The following is a 17,603-nucleotide window of genomic DNA, read 5'->3' on the forward strand; positions in this document are numbered from 1 at the left end:
AGAGGGGAGGATGCTGTGAGCAGAGATGCTGTTTGCAGCCAGAGCTCCTCGTGCCCTCCAGGGAGATCCTCTCTGCCAGTTTGCACAGCTCTGCTCTGCTCTTACAGCAGACAAGGAGGAGAGCACGGCAGATAAGAGCTGTAGCTGCAGATTCACAAACACTCTCATCCTGGTGCTGCTTCCCAGGTAGCTCTGGAAAGCACAGATTGTTCTCAGTGTCCTCTCCTCCTCCATTGTTCTGTGTGTGCATCTGGAAAGGCTCCTGCTCCCAAGTCTTCTGCTGCTTCCTGCTGCTAAATCCAGAGCTGTGTCTTTGGGACCCTGCCTGCTCTGCAAGGATGGACAGCATCCCATTCCAGAGCCCTTTGCTGCCAAGATCCTTTGGATGAAAAGCCTTGTGCCTTCCCTTCTCGCCTTACCTGGTGTCCCTAAGGTGTCCCAAGCTTGAGGTTTGCAAGCTTCAGAGCTGAGGGCACAGGAGGCGGTGAGGGATCTGAGGGACAGCTGGCACAGAGATCAGCACATCCCAGTGGCTGCAGGTGGGGCAGAAGCAGTTTTGATGCTGCTGCTGTAGGGAAGCAGAACAGGGTTTGTAAGAGGTGAGGAGAAAGATGGGGATGAGCCTTACAGCAGGGTAGGACAAGTGTGATGGTTTTAAACTGAAGGAAGGGAGGTTTAGATTATATATTAGGATGAAATTCTTCCCTATGAGGGTGGGCAGGCCCTGGCACAGGGTGCCCAGAGCAGCTGTGGCTGTTCCTGGATCCCTGGCAGTGCCCAAGGCCAGGCTGGAGTAACCTGGGACAGTGGGAGGTGTCCCTGCCCATGGCACAGGGTTGGAACTGGATGGTCTTGAGAGGTCTCTTCCAACCCAAACATTCCAGGATTCTGTGATGGCTCAGAGTGAGCCAGGAGTCCCTAAAGCCCCTTCTGCTGTCCCTGTTTGCTTCTTAAATAGCCAAAGTGAGCAAGGCTCAGGAGCCCATCTCCCATCAGGACCCTGCCGGTGTCAGTGAACACAAGGTCCAGGGTCTCCTGAGCTTTTATTAATATGTACAGCATTTTGCTCACATAGAAAACTGATTTTCTTTTTTAAGCACGAAGTATGGCAGTTTTATAACCTTTCTTCTGCTTGACAGAGGCCATTTATAAGCTGCCTTCTTCACTACCTGTGCTATCTCCAGTCTAACTCATCTTCAAGAAATTCCATAATGCATTTTTAATTATGAGCTGCTCCCAGACAAGATTTATTTATTTTTTCAAGGACTGGCCTTTTTGCTGTTGTTTGTGTGCGTGTCTGTTTGGTGAAAAGGGATAAATAACGAAAATGGAAGTGTGCTTTAATCTGGGTGACAATTTATCCATGGCATTTGCCATCTGCTGGCTTTTATCTTTCGGGGCAAGGAAAACAAGCTGAGGAACTGGAATTAGAAATTAGAGCCGTGGTTCCCTGAGCTGTGGAAAGCTGATGAGCTCAGTCCTGCTTCTACCATGGGCTGGTCCTGCCCACAGTGGGCATCAAGATCCTTTTGGGCATGATGCCAGGGCCATGCTTGCTGACCTGCCTGGCATGGGTTGAGGTGGATTTCTAGATCATTCCCAAGCACTGAGATTATTCTCTGGGCTGGTCCCAGGTGCTGAGGTGTTTATTTTTGGGTTGCAGTGGATTTTGGAGGAACAGGGAGCAAATACAGAAGGTTGTGAAGTTTTACCTTGAACTGGCTTGAGGCTTTATTGCTGTGTAGTTTTTGCTGTCCCAAGGTTTTCACCCTTTTCCAGAGGGAGGATGAGGGGGAAGGCATTGGCAGCAAACCAAATCCTTGCCCCTTTCCCAAGGATTGTGTGAGATGATGCTGAGCTACCCCATCCATCACTCAGGACCAGCTCATCTCCTTCAGCTGGAAAGGGAGTTCAGCAGCACTGGCTCTGGGATGGGCTGTGCCCTGTGTGATGGTGTTCACAGGGGTCTTAGGATGAGGGAAGAGACGAGGATCTGACTCCATGTTTCAGAAGGCTGATTTAATATTTTATTATATATATTATATTAAAACTATACTAAAAGAATAGAAGAAAGGATTTCATCAGAAGGCTAGCTAAGAATAGAATAGCAAAGAATGATAACAAAGGTTTGTGGCTCAGACAGAGAGTCTGAGCCAGCTGACTGTGATTGGCCATTAATTAGAAACAACCAACATGAGACCAATCACAGATGCACCTGTTGCATTCCACAGCAGCAGATAACCATTGTTTACATTTTGTTCCTGAGGCCTCCCAGCTTCTCAGGAGGAAAAATCCTAAGGAAAAGATTTTCATAAAAGATGTCTGTGACACCCTGAGAGTCACAGGGACTCCGGGCTGGGGGAGGATGCCCAGGTGACCTTTCCTGTGTCCTGTGTCTCTGCAGTGCCCCGAGGACCTGCGGCCCATGAAGGATGGCACCGGGTGCTACGATTACTCCAAAGGGATCGACTGCTCCGACGGCTTCAACGGCGGCTGCGAGCAGCTGTGCCTGCAGCAGACCCTGCCCCTGCCCCACGACCCCTCCTCCAGCACCATCTTCATGTTCTGTGGGTGAGTCCCCTCCAGGCAGTTGTCATAGTTGAGATGGTCACACTTCAAAGCAGCACTTCAAACTGTTTTTATTCCAGCATGCATTCTTTTTATACATTCTTACAAAACTCATCAGTTTACTCATTGGTCAGGAAAGACAAACAAAGTGCTCTTTGGAACAGGCAGTTGCAGGTTTTCTCTTATTTATCCTTCTTTCTTTCTTGGTTTCTGTGTCAACAACCTTGGTAGGAAATTCTTTCAGGTGTGAATGTGGATCCTCTTATCAAACTTCTCTCTGGCTCTCAGAAGTTGCTGTAAAACCTCTTCCACAATCGGTCCCCTCCAAGGCTCCTCAATGAGCAACCCCTTCCTATAATTATTGTTTTATAGTCTATATTGTCTATACTTGTACTATTGTCTATACTCAATGAGCAACCCTTTCCTATAATTATTGTTTTATAGTCGATGTTGTTTATACTTCAAGCTGTAGGTTATCTGTGGATGATCACAGCCAATGCCCTTTATCCAAAAAACAGCAGTTTCTATATCTGCACATTCAAACAGCACCTGCTGCTCTTGTATTGGCATGACTTGCTCTGTGGTGTGTGCTGGTAAAGCAGTAGCCTTGGCCATTGGAGTATTCTTGGGAATTACCAATGTGGGCTCAAAGCCTGAGCTAAAATCGTTAATTCTTCATTACAATTTGCTAAAACAAGGGATGGATAAATCATGAGCCCCAAAATACTGCTTCTGTCTTTACCTATAATCAAAAATTCTTGTCTTTTCCATGATGTTCCAGTAATTCCTGTGGGAATTACCTCAGAACTTTCATTCATCTCCTCCCAAGCTGCACCAAGGGAAATTTAGGTTGGATATTATGAAAAAAGGTTTTTACAGGAGTGATAAAGTTCTGGAATGGCTGCCCAGGGAGGTGGTGGAGTCCCCATCCCTGGGTGTGTTTAACAAAGCCTGGATGTGGCACTGGGTGCCAGGGTTGAGTTGAGGGGTTGGGGCTGGGTTGGACTTGATGGTCTTGAAGGTCTCTTCCAACGCAGTGATTCTGTGAATCTCCATCCCTGCCACCTCCTGTGCCACCCATCCCAGCCCAGCCTGGAGCTGAGTGTCCAAGAAAAAGGCTGCTGATGGAGCTGATTTCCAGCAGGGAATGGAGGCACCTGGTGTTCCTGAGGGAAGTGTGAGGAGCAGTGTGAGCAGATGCACCTTCCTTCTCTCCCCCACTGTGTGACAGTACAGTGTGATCTGTGACTCACTGTGAAGGGACCCAAAAATTATACATTGTGTGTTGGAGGGGAAGGTGTAGGATTTGTTTAAAAAATACTACTTTAAAATTTACTTTTTTTTTCCCCTCCCTTGTGCCTCCCTTAAAAATAGACTCTCATCCCTGATTTTGGCCGGGATCTTATAATCCTACACAGTTTAGCATTTTCTCTGAGGAAAATCTCCCTGGCTGCAGCATGCTCTAAAAGGAGCTCAGTGATGATCTGGCTTTATGCTGCACAGCTGCAGCCATCCATTGCCTGCCCCAGCCCCACGGCTGCCTCACACTCTCAGGCACACTCAGGAACTTACTCCATGTCCCAGTGTGACAGATTAGGATGAAGAAAGGGAGAAAAAAAAAAGCCCTTTTGGAAAGAAAATGCCCACAAGCAAGAAGGGGAGTGAATTGCTACCAATAACTCCAAGGAGCATCCGTCAAGTCTCGATGCCTGCAGGTGCAGCAAAGACCTCACACAGCTCTGACTGCTGGGAAGAGCAGCCCAGGGAGCTCTGCCTGTGCCAGTTTCTCCTTTATTTATCCCATTTTTGCTGCTTTGTTGTTTTTTTTCCTCCCCCCACTACCTTTTTTATTGTTATTTAGCAGCACAGAGTGACTGAGTCACCAAAACAGAGCACATTTTCTGCTCCGTGCCTGCAGAAGGGGTTAGAAATTCAGCAGAAGGGGTTAGAAATTCATGTGGGCACCAGCACCCTTTGTGGTGAAGGTCTAGAAAATCTTGGGACATTCCATGGTCTCCACCCACACGAATCTGCATTTCAGCCTTGCATCCTCAAGGACAGAGACTAATTCCTTTTTTTTTTGTTGTTTGTTTGTTTGTTGTTTGTTTGTTTTTCCATTCATGTTTTCATAATCCCTTTTCAAGGCTGAGCTGTGCTTTGAGAACAGGAAAGGAGAAGTGTGACAGACGGGTGGGAGTTCTGCTTGCAGTAAAATGCAGTAAAGGGGAAAGGGAAGCAAGCCTGGGTAGAGGTGGGGTTGGTGTTACAGCACTGAGGGGAGGAAGGAGCAGGGAGGGAACAGAGGTTGCCCAGTGTGGTGGGAACTGACAAAAATGCTGGTGGAAGAGGAGGAGAGGCAGGATGGCACATTTACAAAAGATTGCACTGAGGTGTCCAGTGTCTGCAGTTAAATCACATCCCTGCTGCCTGCCTCAGTTTCCCTTCCTGCCAGTCAAAGATGAACATATGAATATTACTCAGAATAGGCTTGAAAGTGGGATCAGAGAGCAGAGGAGCAGCCAGGCTGGAGCTGCTTCATTGCAGGAGGGTATTTCTAGGTGGAAGAAGGGGCAGAAGCTTGATTTTGCTTTGCTGTGGTGTGGGGAATGTTTGTGCCCAAGCAGCAGACACACAGCGGGCTCAGCTCTGCTCTCCAGCATGCAGGCAGCTCCAGACAGGACAGCATGGAATCATGGAATGGTTTGGGTTGGAAGGGACCTGAAAGCTCCTTTTTTTCCACCCCTCTGCCATGGGCAGGGACACCTTCCCTCAGACCAGGGTGCTCCAAGCCCTACCCTGTGATGGTGTTCACAGGGATCTTAGGATGAGGGAAGGGATGAGGACCTGACTCCATGTTTCAGAAGGCTGATTTATTATTTTATAATATATATTACATTAAAACTATACTAAAAGAATTTTAAAAAAATCAAAGAGCTAACTAAGAATAAAATAAGAAAGAATGATAACAAAAGTTTGTGGCTCGGCTCTCTGTCCGAGCTAGCTGAGCTGTAATTAACCACTAATTACAAACATTTAACATAAGCTAATCAAAGATCTACCTGTTGCATTCCACAACAGTAGATAACTATTACTCATATTTTGTTCCTGAGGCCTCTCAGCTTTTCAAAAAGAAAAGTCCTAAAGAAAGGATTTTCCATAAAAGATGTCTGTGACACTACTGCAGGCAGATGGGCCATGGTGCTACAGCAGGGAGGGGGTTGTGACCCTATTCAGTGTCACCCAACCTAGGGCAGAAGATTTCTGTGACCCTTCACACGTCCAGACAACTGCAGCAGGTGTTGGTGGTGCTTGGCTGAGCTGGCAGAGGCTCCTGGGGTGGTTTGCTCATCTCACATTGCCCATGGTGCCCCACAGGTGTGTGGAGGAGTACAAGCTGGCCCCAGATGGGAAGTCCTGCCTGATGCTGTCTGACATCTGTGAGGGCCCCAAGTGCCTGAAGGCAGATGCCAAGTTCAATGACACCCTGTTTGGGGAGATGCTGCACGGCTACAACAACAGGAGCCAGCACGTCAACCAAGGCCAGGTGTTCCAGATGACCTTCAGGTATGTCCTGGTTCTGCTCTGAGGTTTGGGAATATCAGGGTGGGGAGATGGGACTGAGGTCCGGTGGGACAGAGCCAGCATGTCTGATTTGCTCATGAGGGGAAGAGAGCAGGAGGACAAGGAGCACCCATGGCTTTCCTACCTGCTCATCCTTCCCTCTGGCAGCAGCACAGGAGCCTCCTGGGCTGTATCTTGTCAAGATGAGACAAATCCAGCTGGGCTCTTTGGGACTTTCTCAGGAGTGCTGCCTCATCTCTTTCTGAGCACTGGTGTCTTCCATCTCCATGATATCCTGCAACAACAAACTGGTTATGTGTAGTGTGAAAGAGCATTTCCTTTGCTGTGAGTGTTGCCTCATCTCTTTTTTATCACTGATGTCTTCCATCTCCATGATGCCCTGCAACAAGAAGCTATTTGGCTGTGTGTAGTGTCAAAGAACATTTCCTTTGCTGTGTTTTCTGCCAGTGCCAGCTGGTTTTATTCAGTGCCCCCATCACAGCACTGGCTGTGGATGTGGCATGGTAAATCATGTAAATGAGCTGAAGGTGAATGCCTTCACCTTGCAGGGCTCACAGAGGGGAGCTTGCTGAATTCAGGGCTGGCAGGTGAGTTATTTAGTTATTTATTTTTAGGTCTTCTGAGTGCAGCTGTGTTTTGATCAGGTGGAAGCAAGGGTGGCTCTGTGAGTTTTGAAGCAGCAGCACTAATCACAGTCAGGAGAGGCTCCAGCCCACACCCCACCAGACACAGCTCTCCCTGCCCAGCACCTCTTTATGTCCTGTTCAGGCACCAACACCTCATTGCTCTGATTTCAGCTGGACCTGTGGGTCCTCACCCTTTCTGCCCACTGAGCTTTTCCAGGTGTTTTTGCCCAGCTGACCAAAACTTCCCTGTTTGTGGATTCGAGCTGAGCTCTGGCCTTCTGCACTCTTGATGACAGAGGCATCACAAGCTGCATCAGCAAAAGCTTTTGCTGGGAGTGACAACTGACAGGACACAAAGGCAATTTTCCCAGTGGACTCCTCTTTGCTTTCTCTCCCTCACATTAGAATTGTCATGGAATCATCAGAATCAACAGAATTATCAGAGCCAGAGCTGCAGAGATGAAGTTTTCACATGATGAGCTGGTGGGTCTAAGGGATGCTTTGTTCCTTCCAGGTAGCAAGTGCATCCTCTGTTCTCAAGGCTGAATTCCACCTGGAAAGCACACAATTCCATCCCCATTGTCTGTGGGGATGGATTATCCTGTGGATTCTTCAAATCTTCCCCCTCTGAGGGCATCCTGAGGATGCAGCTCTGGGCAGTCCTGAGGACCAGGAGCAATTCCTGCTGGGGCTGCCCTTGGAATAAATCACCTGAGCTGTTGGGATGGCACCTTCCAATGTGCCCACCTTCCCTGGGGCTCTGCCTGATGGGTTTTGTGGTTACAAAAGGAGTTTTAGTCCTTCTTCCCAGGGCTGGCACCACTCCTGCCATGCTGGCCAGTGGGGAGAAGCTTTCCCCAGTGAGGAGCTGTGCACTGACAGCCAAGTTCTATATACAACCTGCTTCGTTTCAGTCTCTTCAGTTCCAGAATTAGAATTATTTCAAAAATTAGAAGATTCTTTTTTGTGAATGATGAACACTGGAGAATTCTATGGATCATGTGTTGACTTAGTGTGGCTTTTTGTGATTGTTTTTTATTAATCTTTTGAGAGTACTTTTTTTTTTTAGGTGTTACTGGTTTATTTATATTAGCTTGTTTGTTTTTCTAGGTTAATTTTAGGGTAGTGAATGCTTTTGTGACTTTACCAAAAAATGTACTTTTATTTTTGTTCTCTATTGAGATGAGATTATTTTCTTTACATTGTGATGGGTTTTGTATAACGAAGGGATGAATAGCTGCAGTTTTGTTTTCTGGTTTTGTAATGAGAATTATATGTTTACTTTGTAAATATAAGGTAGCTCTTTTAATCTTTGTGAGGGAGCTTAAAGGTGTTACTAATTTTTATTTTTTCTGGCTAAAATACATCAGAAGTAACTGTTATGTTTGTGCTTGTGTCTAATATGTTTATAATTGTAATTGTTTTGTTATGCTATGTTAAGTTAGCAGCAGTGAGGGGCAGGAGGAGGTAGGAGGACACAGTATGGGTAATGTAGAATGTAAGCTTATCCCCCAATGACTTGCAGCTCCACCCTGTTACTAAAGATTAGGAGCAGGCTGGATGATAACAGGCAACACCTGGAGCCAATAAGAACTAGTGGCATAAAAGAGTAGTGAGAGAAGTCAGATGGTTGCTATAAGGACCAGGAACAATCAGTGCTTAGAGGAGGTGCCTGCAAGAAACATTGAGGCGGTATGAAACTCTGATGACATAGAACCCTTGCACCATAATGATAATAGAACTCTTGATATTTAAGACAATATATTAAGACAACAGAACTCTTGATATATAAGACAATATATAGTGAAATAGAACTGTTGTAATATATAAGATAAGAGGAGGAAGCAGGTCTGGAACAGGAGCATCCTGCCAGGCTGCCCATGTGGTGCAGGCTGTGCCGTGCTATGAGGAGCTCACAGCACATTGTGCTCCAGAAACGCTTTCAGCAGCCTGGAGGGTCAGCACAGCTGCCCTTTTCCCATCTGAGTGAGGCTCCAGAAGCAGCAGGCAGTGATGAGAAGGGCTCATCATGCAGTGTCCTCCCCCAGGGCCAGGCTGCCAGGGGTGCTGGCAGGTCACGGTGTAGAAGCACCATTACATCATCCCTTAACAAGGCAAGAGAAGGAGGTTAATGGAGAAGAAATTATTAACTAAAAGATGTAATTTGCCTCTGATTTTCATAGATATTCAAGAACCTCTCTGAGCATTAAGACACCAGCTGTTAGAGAAGCCCTTAATTTGGTGCATTTGAAACATAGCAGGAAGCTGCCTAATACTAGGGATTAAAAGCCTGTTTCTGCGAAGTAGGAGCAAGAACCTGCTATCAGAACAAGGGGCTGAGTATTTTAGAGGGATTTATGACTGCTGGGATCCTTTAGCTATGCAGATGTGACAATCTTTTGAATGGTGTCTGCTTCCCATGTCGCCACATCTTCAGTGTCTTTAATAAATAGGATATTCTCAATCTGCCAGGCATGTCAGCATGGGGTTGGGAGGGAGCCTTTGTGCTGGGAAAAGCTGCCTTGCACACTCTGGCCTGGGCAACACTTATCAGTTACTGCAGAATTTCCATCCCCTGGGGGTCAGGGAGGCCTCTTTGCCACCTAAGGGGCTGCAGCACTGATTAATTATTAGAGTGTCTGCCCTTCTGGTGGCTGCAGGATGGGCCAGGTTCCATGGAAGGAACCAGTTTGGGTTATCTGGTGCAACTGGAGCTCAGGGCACAGGATTGCATCCAGTGAGGGAGCCTCCACATCCTCTCTGGGCAATCTGCTCCAGTTCTTGGTCACTGGAGAGTTGTGACAGTGTTCACAGGGGTTCTTGGATGAGAGAAGAGATGAGGATCTGACTCCATGTTTCAGAAGGCTTGATTTATTATTCTATGATATATATTACATTAAAACTATACTAAAAGAATAGAAGAAAGGATTTCATCAGAAGGCTAGCTGAGAATAGAATAGGAAAGAATGATAACAAAGGTTTGTGTCTCAGCTCTCTGTCTGAGCCAGCTGGGCTGTGATTGGCCATTAATTACAAACATCCAACATGGGCCAATCACAGATGCACCTGTTGCATTCCACAGCAGCAGATAATCATTGTTTGCATTTTGTTCCTGAGGCCTCTCAGGAGGAAAAATCCTAAGGAAAGGATTTTTCATGAAAGATGTCTGTGACAGAGAGTGAAGAAGTTCCTCCTCATGTTCAGATGGGAACTTCTCGGCAGCAGTTTCTGCTCATCACCTCTTTCTGCTCCCACTGCTGGGCATCACTGAGCAGAGCCTGGGCCATCCTCTGGTCTCTCCTGAGGCACGTGCTACACCTGATCCATCCCACGTAGGCAGCTGAGCACAACAGTGGGATGGATCAGGTGCAGCAGTGATGACTCTTTGGTATCTGACCAGCTGGAAATGCTTGGGATGTGCAGTGGGTACCTTCAGGATGCAGAGCGCTGATGGATGTAAAGATGCAGCACAGCTTGGGAGGTCTTAGATCAATGTGTGGTTGCAGTCAGTGCTGCTTCAGATTGTGTTTCCCCTTTAATAGATGCCATTTTACCATTTATCCAAAGCCTTCAGCTGTGTGTCTGAGGAGATGGCAGCACCCAGGGGATGGGTGGAGGAAGCAGATTCTGGCTGCTGAGGCCAGTGAGCCCCAGCAGGGCTGGGCAGCAGCCAGCCTGGTTCCTGCTATGTGCTCCACATGCACCCAGCACTGATGGAACACTGTTGGGATCTCTAGCTTGTCAGAGTGACCCCGAGAAAAGTTGGAAAGTCTCTTTTCCCAGCCTGGCGCTTGAAGAAGGAGTCAGAGCTCTTAATTTCTTGGTCTCAAGGTTGTTTATTGTATCTTATCTATAAAAAATTTTCTCCTGCCCTGCCGAGGTCCATTCAGCAGGACAGTTCCAGGCACTCTGCCTGCCCCCAGGGCAGTGTTATGTTTTTATACTAAAAACTACGTGTACAATGTTTACAATTACTTTCCAACACCTATCCCCTGTGTTAGACAGTGAGCTTCTACTCTAAACAAATTCAAAAGTGCCACCATCACAGCAGAAGATGGAGGCCAAGAAGAAGAAGGAGAAAGGCTGGACACACCCAGATTCCTCCATCTTGCCTCCTGAACCCCCATGCCAAAAACCCCAAAATCTACTTTTCCACCCCATGATAACTTCACTGTTATTCTACCTAAACTGTTGTGGCTTGCTGATCTTTATACAAGGTTGGTAATTTGCTCCACGGGTCATAAACAAACCCACAGGTGTTCTGGGCTCTGTGCCGGGGTCTCTGAGCCCCCTGGCAGGGGTCTTGGCTGTTCTGGACAGCCAGAGGATGTCCTGGGTTCCCACACAACACCTCATTGTGCTGCCTGGAGCCTGGCTCTGCTCACATGGCCCTTTGAGCTGGTGCCAAGGACGCTTTTCCCCATCCCTCAGTGCCAATGCAGCCACAGCCCAGCAGGATGTGAGCTCCACAGCATCCCTGCAGCTCTGCTCCAGCAGTTAGGAGGTCTGGGGGCAGCTTCTCCTGTACCAGGGTTGTTTAATAACCCCTGTTAGCTTGTGTGGAGCTTGGGGTGCTCAGCTGCTCTGTTGGACACGCCAGCATCAGGGTTCCTGCTGGGAGGAGTGCACCATCACTGCTGCTGCCTTATTGCCAGGATTTAAATCAAATCACTCCTCCAGTGATGCTTCTCTGTGCAGTCCCTCATGGGCACTTTGGGAGGGGATTGAGGAGGGATCTTCCACCACTCACCAGAAGCCTCCCTTGGTCCTTCCACTGCTGAGCCAAAAGCACATCCAGAGCCATCTTCTTCTGAGCACCCCTTTCCTCTCCTCAAAATGATTGTTCCTGTTGGCAAAGTGCTCTGTGAGGTTAATAAGGAGATGGGATTGGAGCTGATCTATTCCAGTCACACCTCCTGGTCTAGCTGGGAGGCTCAGCCATGGATGAAGCTCACTAAAGACTAGATTAGAGTGATTTTCCCCCCATTGCCTCACGGTGGGGCAGAGCCTGAGCCCTGTGCCGTTCCCAAATCACTGAGGAATTATTTTCCAAATGGGTTGTTTGCTCATTCTTTATCTGTTTTTGTGTTGTCTCTTTGCCATGAGGGAATAGATATTTTTTTTTGTTTAAAAGCTGTTTGCAGTTTCAGACTGTTGCCTTTATGCCATTAATATGGAGAAATCCCAAAATGCTGCCCGTGGAGCCAGCTTTATTTGCTGGATTATTGCTGCATGGCAAATGGGATGTCAGGGCAGCATGGCAGCTGGGAGCAGCTGTCTCCCCTTCCCATCCCTACCTCTGCCTCTCAACCTGGCTGATGCTCCAGCCTGGCAAAGCCCCAGGAAGACACAGCAACACCCACACAGCCCCTGTTGGATTCCTCCCAGCAGACATGCAGTGAGTCCAGGGAGTTCTGAGGTGTTGAGGAGCCAGAATGGTTTGGAGGCAGGGAGAGCATTCACATTGGTGCTCCCTCCCTGCTGAGCACCAGGAGGTTTCCATCCTCCATCTCCATGGCTGTGGAGGAGCCAGGGCTGGGCCAGGCCGAGCACCTTCCTGCAAATTGGAATCACCCTTCCTGTTGGAACTCAGTGCATCCCTCTGGGTGTCCACAGTTGCCAGAGGGCTCAGAGACCCTGGCACAGAGCCCAGAGCACCTGTGGGTTTGATTATTGAGCAAATTACCAGCTTTGTATGAAGACTTGAAAGCCACAGAAGTTTAAGTAGTGTAATAACAAAATTATCACTAGGTGAAAAAGTAGATTTTGGGGTTTTTAGAAGAGGGGTTTTGAGGACAAGATGGAGGGCCTTGGGTGTGTCCAGCCTTTCTTCTTCTTCTCTACCACCATCTTCTGCTGTGAGGGTGGCACTTCTTGATTGGTTTAGAGTAGAAGCTCACTGTCTAACATCGGTGATAGGTATTGGAAAGTAATTGTAAACATGTTATATATAGTTTTTAGTATAAAGACATAACATCGCTCTGGGGGCAGGCAGAGTGCCTGGAACTGTCCTGCTGGAAGGACCTCAGCTGGACAGGAGAAAAATTTTTATAGATAAGATAAAATAAACAACTCTGAGACTGAGAGCTGAAGAGCTCCAACTCATTCTTCGAACGTGCAGGCCAAAACAGACTTTTCAATAAACTGCAACCTCCCAAGACCTTCCCTATGCAACTCAGGCCCTGCAGGATGCTGTTCCCCCCATTGCCATTCATAAAACAGGGCTGCTGGTTCTTTGCAGCCTTGGGGAAGGGAAGGGAGCAGGCTGGAGGGGGTGCTGCAGGGAGGGATGGGCACTGCCCCAGCTGCTTCCAGTAGGCTCTGCCTCCACACAGCTCCCTTTGTGCTGTCAGGTCACTGAGATGATGCAAGGAATTCTCATAATATTGATGAGGAGTTTGGCCAGTTCATTTTAAATCTGTCTCTTCTTCCCCTGGATGCTTCCCACGCCTCAATAAACCAGCAGGGTGGTGGCAGGGTGAGCTGGAGCTCAGTGCCATCCCTGCCAGGGCTGTTTGGGAACCATCTCCTCCACCCATCCCCTGTTCACCTGGTGCCCTCCCATGTAGGGGGACACAGTATGGGTAAATGAAGGTGATATAGAATGTGATCATATCCCCCAATGAGTTGCAGTTGAACCAATTGCTAAAGATTAGGAGCAGGCCTGATCTTAACAGGCCACACCAGTAGCCAGTAAGAACAGTGGGTATAAAAGAGTGGATTGGTGGGATCTGGAGTTAGAGGATGGTTACTGCAAGGACCAGGAAGAGTCAGTGCTTAGAGGAGATGCCTATGAGAGACATTGAGGAGGTATGAAACTCTGGTGATATGGAACCCTTGCACTATAATGATAAAAGAACTGTTGATATATAAGACAATGCTCCCACCCCTGGGTGTGCCAGGCACTGGAATGGGGGCTCAGCATCACACCTGGATGGATGAGGCTGCAGGGGCTTTGCTGGTGCCCCTGGCTTGGAGCTCACATTTTTCTTCCCCCCAGCAACACAAATATCATGTCTGTAAGTGGTTACAATATCACCCTTCCTGCCCCCTCCATTTTCCTCCCTCTCTTTGAAACCTCCAAGCACAGGAGTTATAATTGTGCTGTTTATTATTCCTGAGCCCAGCACCAGCCCGTGCACCAGTGCCTTGTTTACCTATTACCCTTCAGGCCAGGATAATGGATGGATCTCTTTTCCAGTGGCTGCCTTCCATTTCATTCATCTTTTTATTGTTTGTTGCTGCAGTTCTATTACCTGCTCACAACTTTGAAGCCTCAGACACGCTAGTTGGAAGCAATGATGTCTTTCCAAGGCAGGCTAACACCTCATGCTGTGGTCCTGAGTAGCAGCTAAGGGGTTATGAGGAGTTCAGCAGCTCTGTGAAGGTGGGAGCTGCTGTGGGATGTTTCAGAGCCCACAGACACACATACAGATGCTGTGTTTTGAGCACATCTTCACTGGCCAGGCTTAGCAGTGAGGTTTTTTTCCAATCCTGTGTATAAATGACTAATGCAATTAGCACAGCATTCCATCAGGTCACTGTTGCATCCCTTTCCATTTCACAGCTCTCATGCCACCAAAAAGGATGACAGATTGTGTGGCTTTGAGCTGGTGTTGCCCAGTCTGCAGCCCTGTGCTTCTGCAGCAGGTTGGGAGCATTTTTAGTTGTAAAAAAAAACCAAAAGCAGGTGTGGTGTCAGACAATGAGGGGGTCCAGGGTGGAAGAGATGCTTTGTGACAGAGGCTGTTCAAATAGTGGAGTTCTCAGCTGGTTCTGCACCAGCTGCAAGTAGGAGTTAGGAAACAGGCCATCACATCCTTGGTGCCGTCCCATCCTTGGTGAACATGGACATGGCCCTTGCAGCCACCTCTTGCTGTCCCATCCCAGCTCTGGATGCACCTCTGAGCTGCTCCATTTCGTTCCTGTCTGTGCAGGTAGCAGGATAACCTCACAGAGAGTCAGCCTCTGCTGTTGGGTCATTGCCTGTGAGAGCCCCACTGCTCCCTGCATGTGCCTCAGCCCAAGGGAGAGGGAGGAAGAGGAAGAGGGATGGCCACGGTGGAAGCTGCCCTGCAGCCAGAGCCCAAAATCTACTGTACATCCATGATTGTGAGATTTAGAGGATGAAGAAGTTACTCAGAGGGTGGGCAGGCCCTGGCACAGGGTGCCCAGAGCAGCTGTGGCTGCCCCTGGATCCCTGGCAGTGCCCAAGGCCAGGCTGGGCAGGGCTGGGAGCAGCCTGGGACAGTGGAAGGTGTCCCTTCCAGGCGTGGAAGGCTCTTACAGACAGCAGCACAGCCCAGAGCCAAGGCACTGCTGTCAGAGCCAGTGCCAACACCCACTGGGCTGAGGGAATGCCATCCATGGCCTTCTCCTGGCTCAGGGACCAGAACTTTCCCTTCCCTGGCAGTGGAGCTGCTGCCCCTGCAGTGAGGGATGCCAGGGAGCTGTTCCTCCCCCCAGCCCTGCTCCCCACTCCCCCAGCCTGCACAGATGTTTGTATTCTCTGCAGCTGATGAAAATATTCATTATCCTGTTAGCGCTGCTGCGGCGGGGGAAGCGCAGATTTGCATTCCCACAGCTGATCCCACAGCACTTGCCACGGAGCTGCCACACAGCAGCAGCAGGGCTGTGCCACAGAGACACAGAGTCACAAAATCACAGAATTACAGAATAATGAGGTTGGAAGAGACCTCTGAGATCATCGAGTCCAAGCTATGCCCCAACACCTCAAGTATATGTGACCGTGTTCACAGGGGTCCAAAGATGAGGGAAGAGATGAGGATCTGGCTCCATGTTTCAGAAGGCTTGATTTATTATTTTATGATATATATTACATAAAACTATACTAAAAGAATAGAAGAAAGGATTTCATCAGAAGGCTGGCTAAGAATAGAAAAAGAAGGAATGATAACAAAGGCTTGTGTCTCTGACAGAGTGTCCGAGCCAGCTGCACTGTGATTGGCCATTAATTAGAAACAACCACATGAGACCAATCCCAGACGCACCTGTTGCATTCCACAGCAGCAGATAATCAATGTTCGCATTTTGTTCCTGAGGCCTTTCAGCTTCTCAGGAGGAAAAATCCTAAGGAAAGGATTTTTCATAAAACATGTCTGTGACATTACACCATCCTTGGAGGGATTCAAAGGCATGTGGATGTTACACCTGGGGACATGGTTTACTGGTGGCCTTGGCAGTGCTGCATTAATGGTTTGACTCACCTCAAAGGTCTTCTCCAGCCTAAATAATTCCCTGATTGTATGCACAGGAGGGAAGGGATGAGGGATTGGCACTGGGTACTTGCAGAGACAAGAGCTGTGCTCTGCTCCCCTCCTGGCTTTGACAGAGATATGGTGATCCATGTGCCACCTCCTCTTGTCACTGCTCCCTTCATGGTGCCAAGCCCACCTTCACTGCCCCAGGATCTGGTGGCACTGAGGAGTTTTCTCCTTTCCCTGTGCTGTGGGGAGCAGTCCATGGGATGGCCTCACTGGCCTTTCCCATCTCTGACTTTTATGATATTAATTATAGTGCTGGTACTGCACAGTTAATCTGCATTATTAAGAGATGTGGTGGAGATTGGTTTTATAATAACAGCTCAGATTTATGGAGTACCTTACATCCCAGGGGGTCCTTATGGGCTTTACAGCCTTGCAGAGAGGAATTGCTGCTTCTTCCTCCCTCATCTCGCAAGAGCTGGGCCATGGGAGCTCTGTGCCCACTCAGGACACATGAAAATACAGATTATACTCAGCTGAAAAGCAAGGGGAGAGTGAGACAGGAGGGTTTGAAGCAGTAAATTGTGACTTTAGGGTGTGATAGCAGCATTTTTCCATCACCATATGGGCGCTGTGGTGGTCCCCATTAGCTGGGCTGTGTGTTTGTGCTGCTCACACCATGGGGCCCCTTCAGTGTCACCTCCAGGGACAAGGCTGACATCCAGCAGCCCCTCACTGCTCTTCCTTGCTAGTGCAAGCACTGGTTGATGGAGATTCCCCATCCAAGGACTAAATCAGCTTGACATTGCCTTAGCAATGCGAATCCTTGCTCCAGGCAATGCAGTCAGGAGCAGTCACCAGTGTGGGGACATCTGAGCATTCCACAGCTATGCCAGCTGTCAGGCCATACCTGCTCCTGAGGTAGCAGCAGGGCTTGGATGCAGTCCTCAGTGCAGCACAAAATCCTGTCCTCCTCTTTCCCATGCCCAGTGTCCTCTCCAGAGGTGCAGGATTTGCTGCTCTGCCTGTTGCAGTGTAGCTTGTGACTGCACAAACCTGAGAGCAAATGCTGGGTTTGGGATTGGGCCCCATCAGTTGTACCCAATGTCCCAAAAGGGGGGGAAAAGCTCTGCTGGGAGCCCTGTGCCATAATCCTGTGTGACAGTGTTCACAGGGGTCCCAGGATGAGGGAAGAGATGAGGATCTGACTCCATGTTTCAGAAGGCTTGATTTATTATTTTATGATATATATTACATTAAAACTATACTAAAAGAATAGAAGAAAGGACTTCATTAGAAGGCTAGCTAAGAATAGAATAGAAAAGAATGATAACAAAGGTTTGTGGCTCGGCTCTCTGTCCAAGCCAGCTGACTGTGATTGGCCATTAATTAGAAACAACCACATGAGACCAATCACAGATGCACCTGTTGCATTCCACAGCAGCAGATAATCAATGTTTACATTTTGTTCCTGAGGCCTCTCAGCTTCTCAGGAGAAAAAAATCCTAAGGAAAGGATTTTTCATAAAAGATGTCTGCGACAATCCAGACCCTTCAAATCTTCCTCTGTGCTTTGTTCCTGGGCAGTGTGATCTGGTTTGGAT

The 17,603-nt window shown here is 48.3% G+C and overlaps 1 protein-coding gene across 3 annotated transcripts in view; it reads left to right on the top strand.

Annotated features, from left to right (window-relative positions):
• ASTN2 (astrotactin 2) overlaps nucleotides 1-17,603 on the top strand; it is a 354,980-nt gene that overhangs the window by 200,716 nt on the left and 136,661 nt on the right. For all 3 annotated transcript variants that reach the window (XM_064728027.1, XM_064728028.1, XM_064728029.1), the window contains exons 12-13: nucleotides 2,405-2,571; nucleotides 5,944-6,132. In XM_064728027.1, the coding sequence (XP_064584097.1) occupies nucleotides 2,405-2,571; nucleotides 5,944-6,132 (356 nt within the window). The remainder of the gene's footprint in view (nucleotides 1-2,404; nucleotides 2,572-5,943; nucleotides 6,133-17,603) is intronic.

This window comes from Zonotrichia leucophrys, chromosome 17 (genome assembly GCF_028769735.1).
Source record: "Zonotrichia leucophrys gambelii isolate GWCS_2022_RI chromosome 17, RI_Zleu_2.0, whole genome shotgun sequence".
Classification (NCBI taxonomy): domain Eukaryota; kingdom Metazoa; phylum Chordata; class Aves; order Passeriformes; family Passerellidae; genus Zonotrichia; species Zonotrichia leucophrys.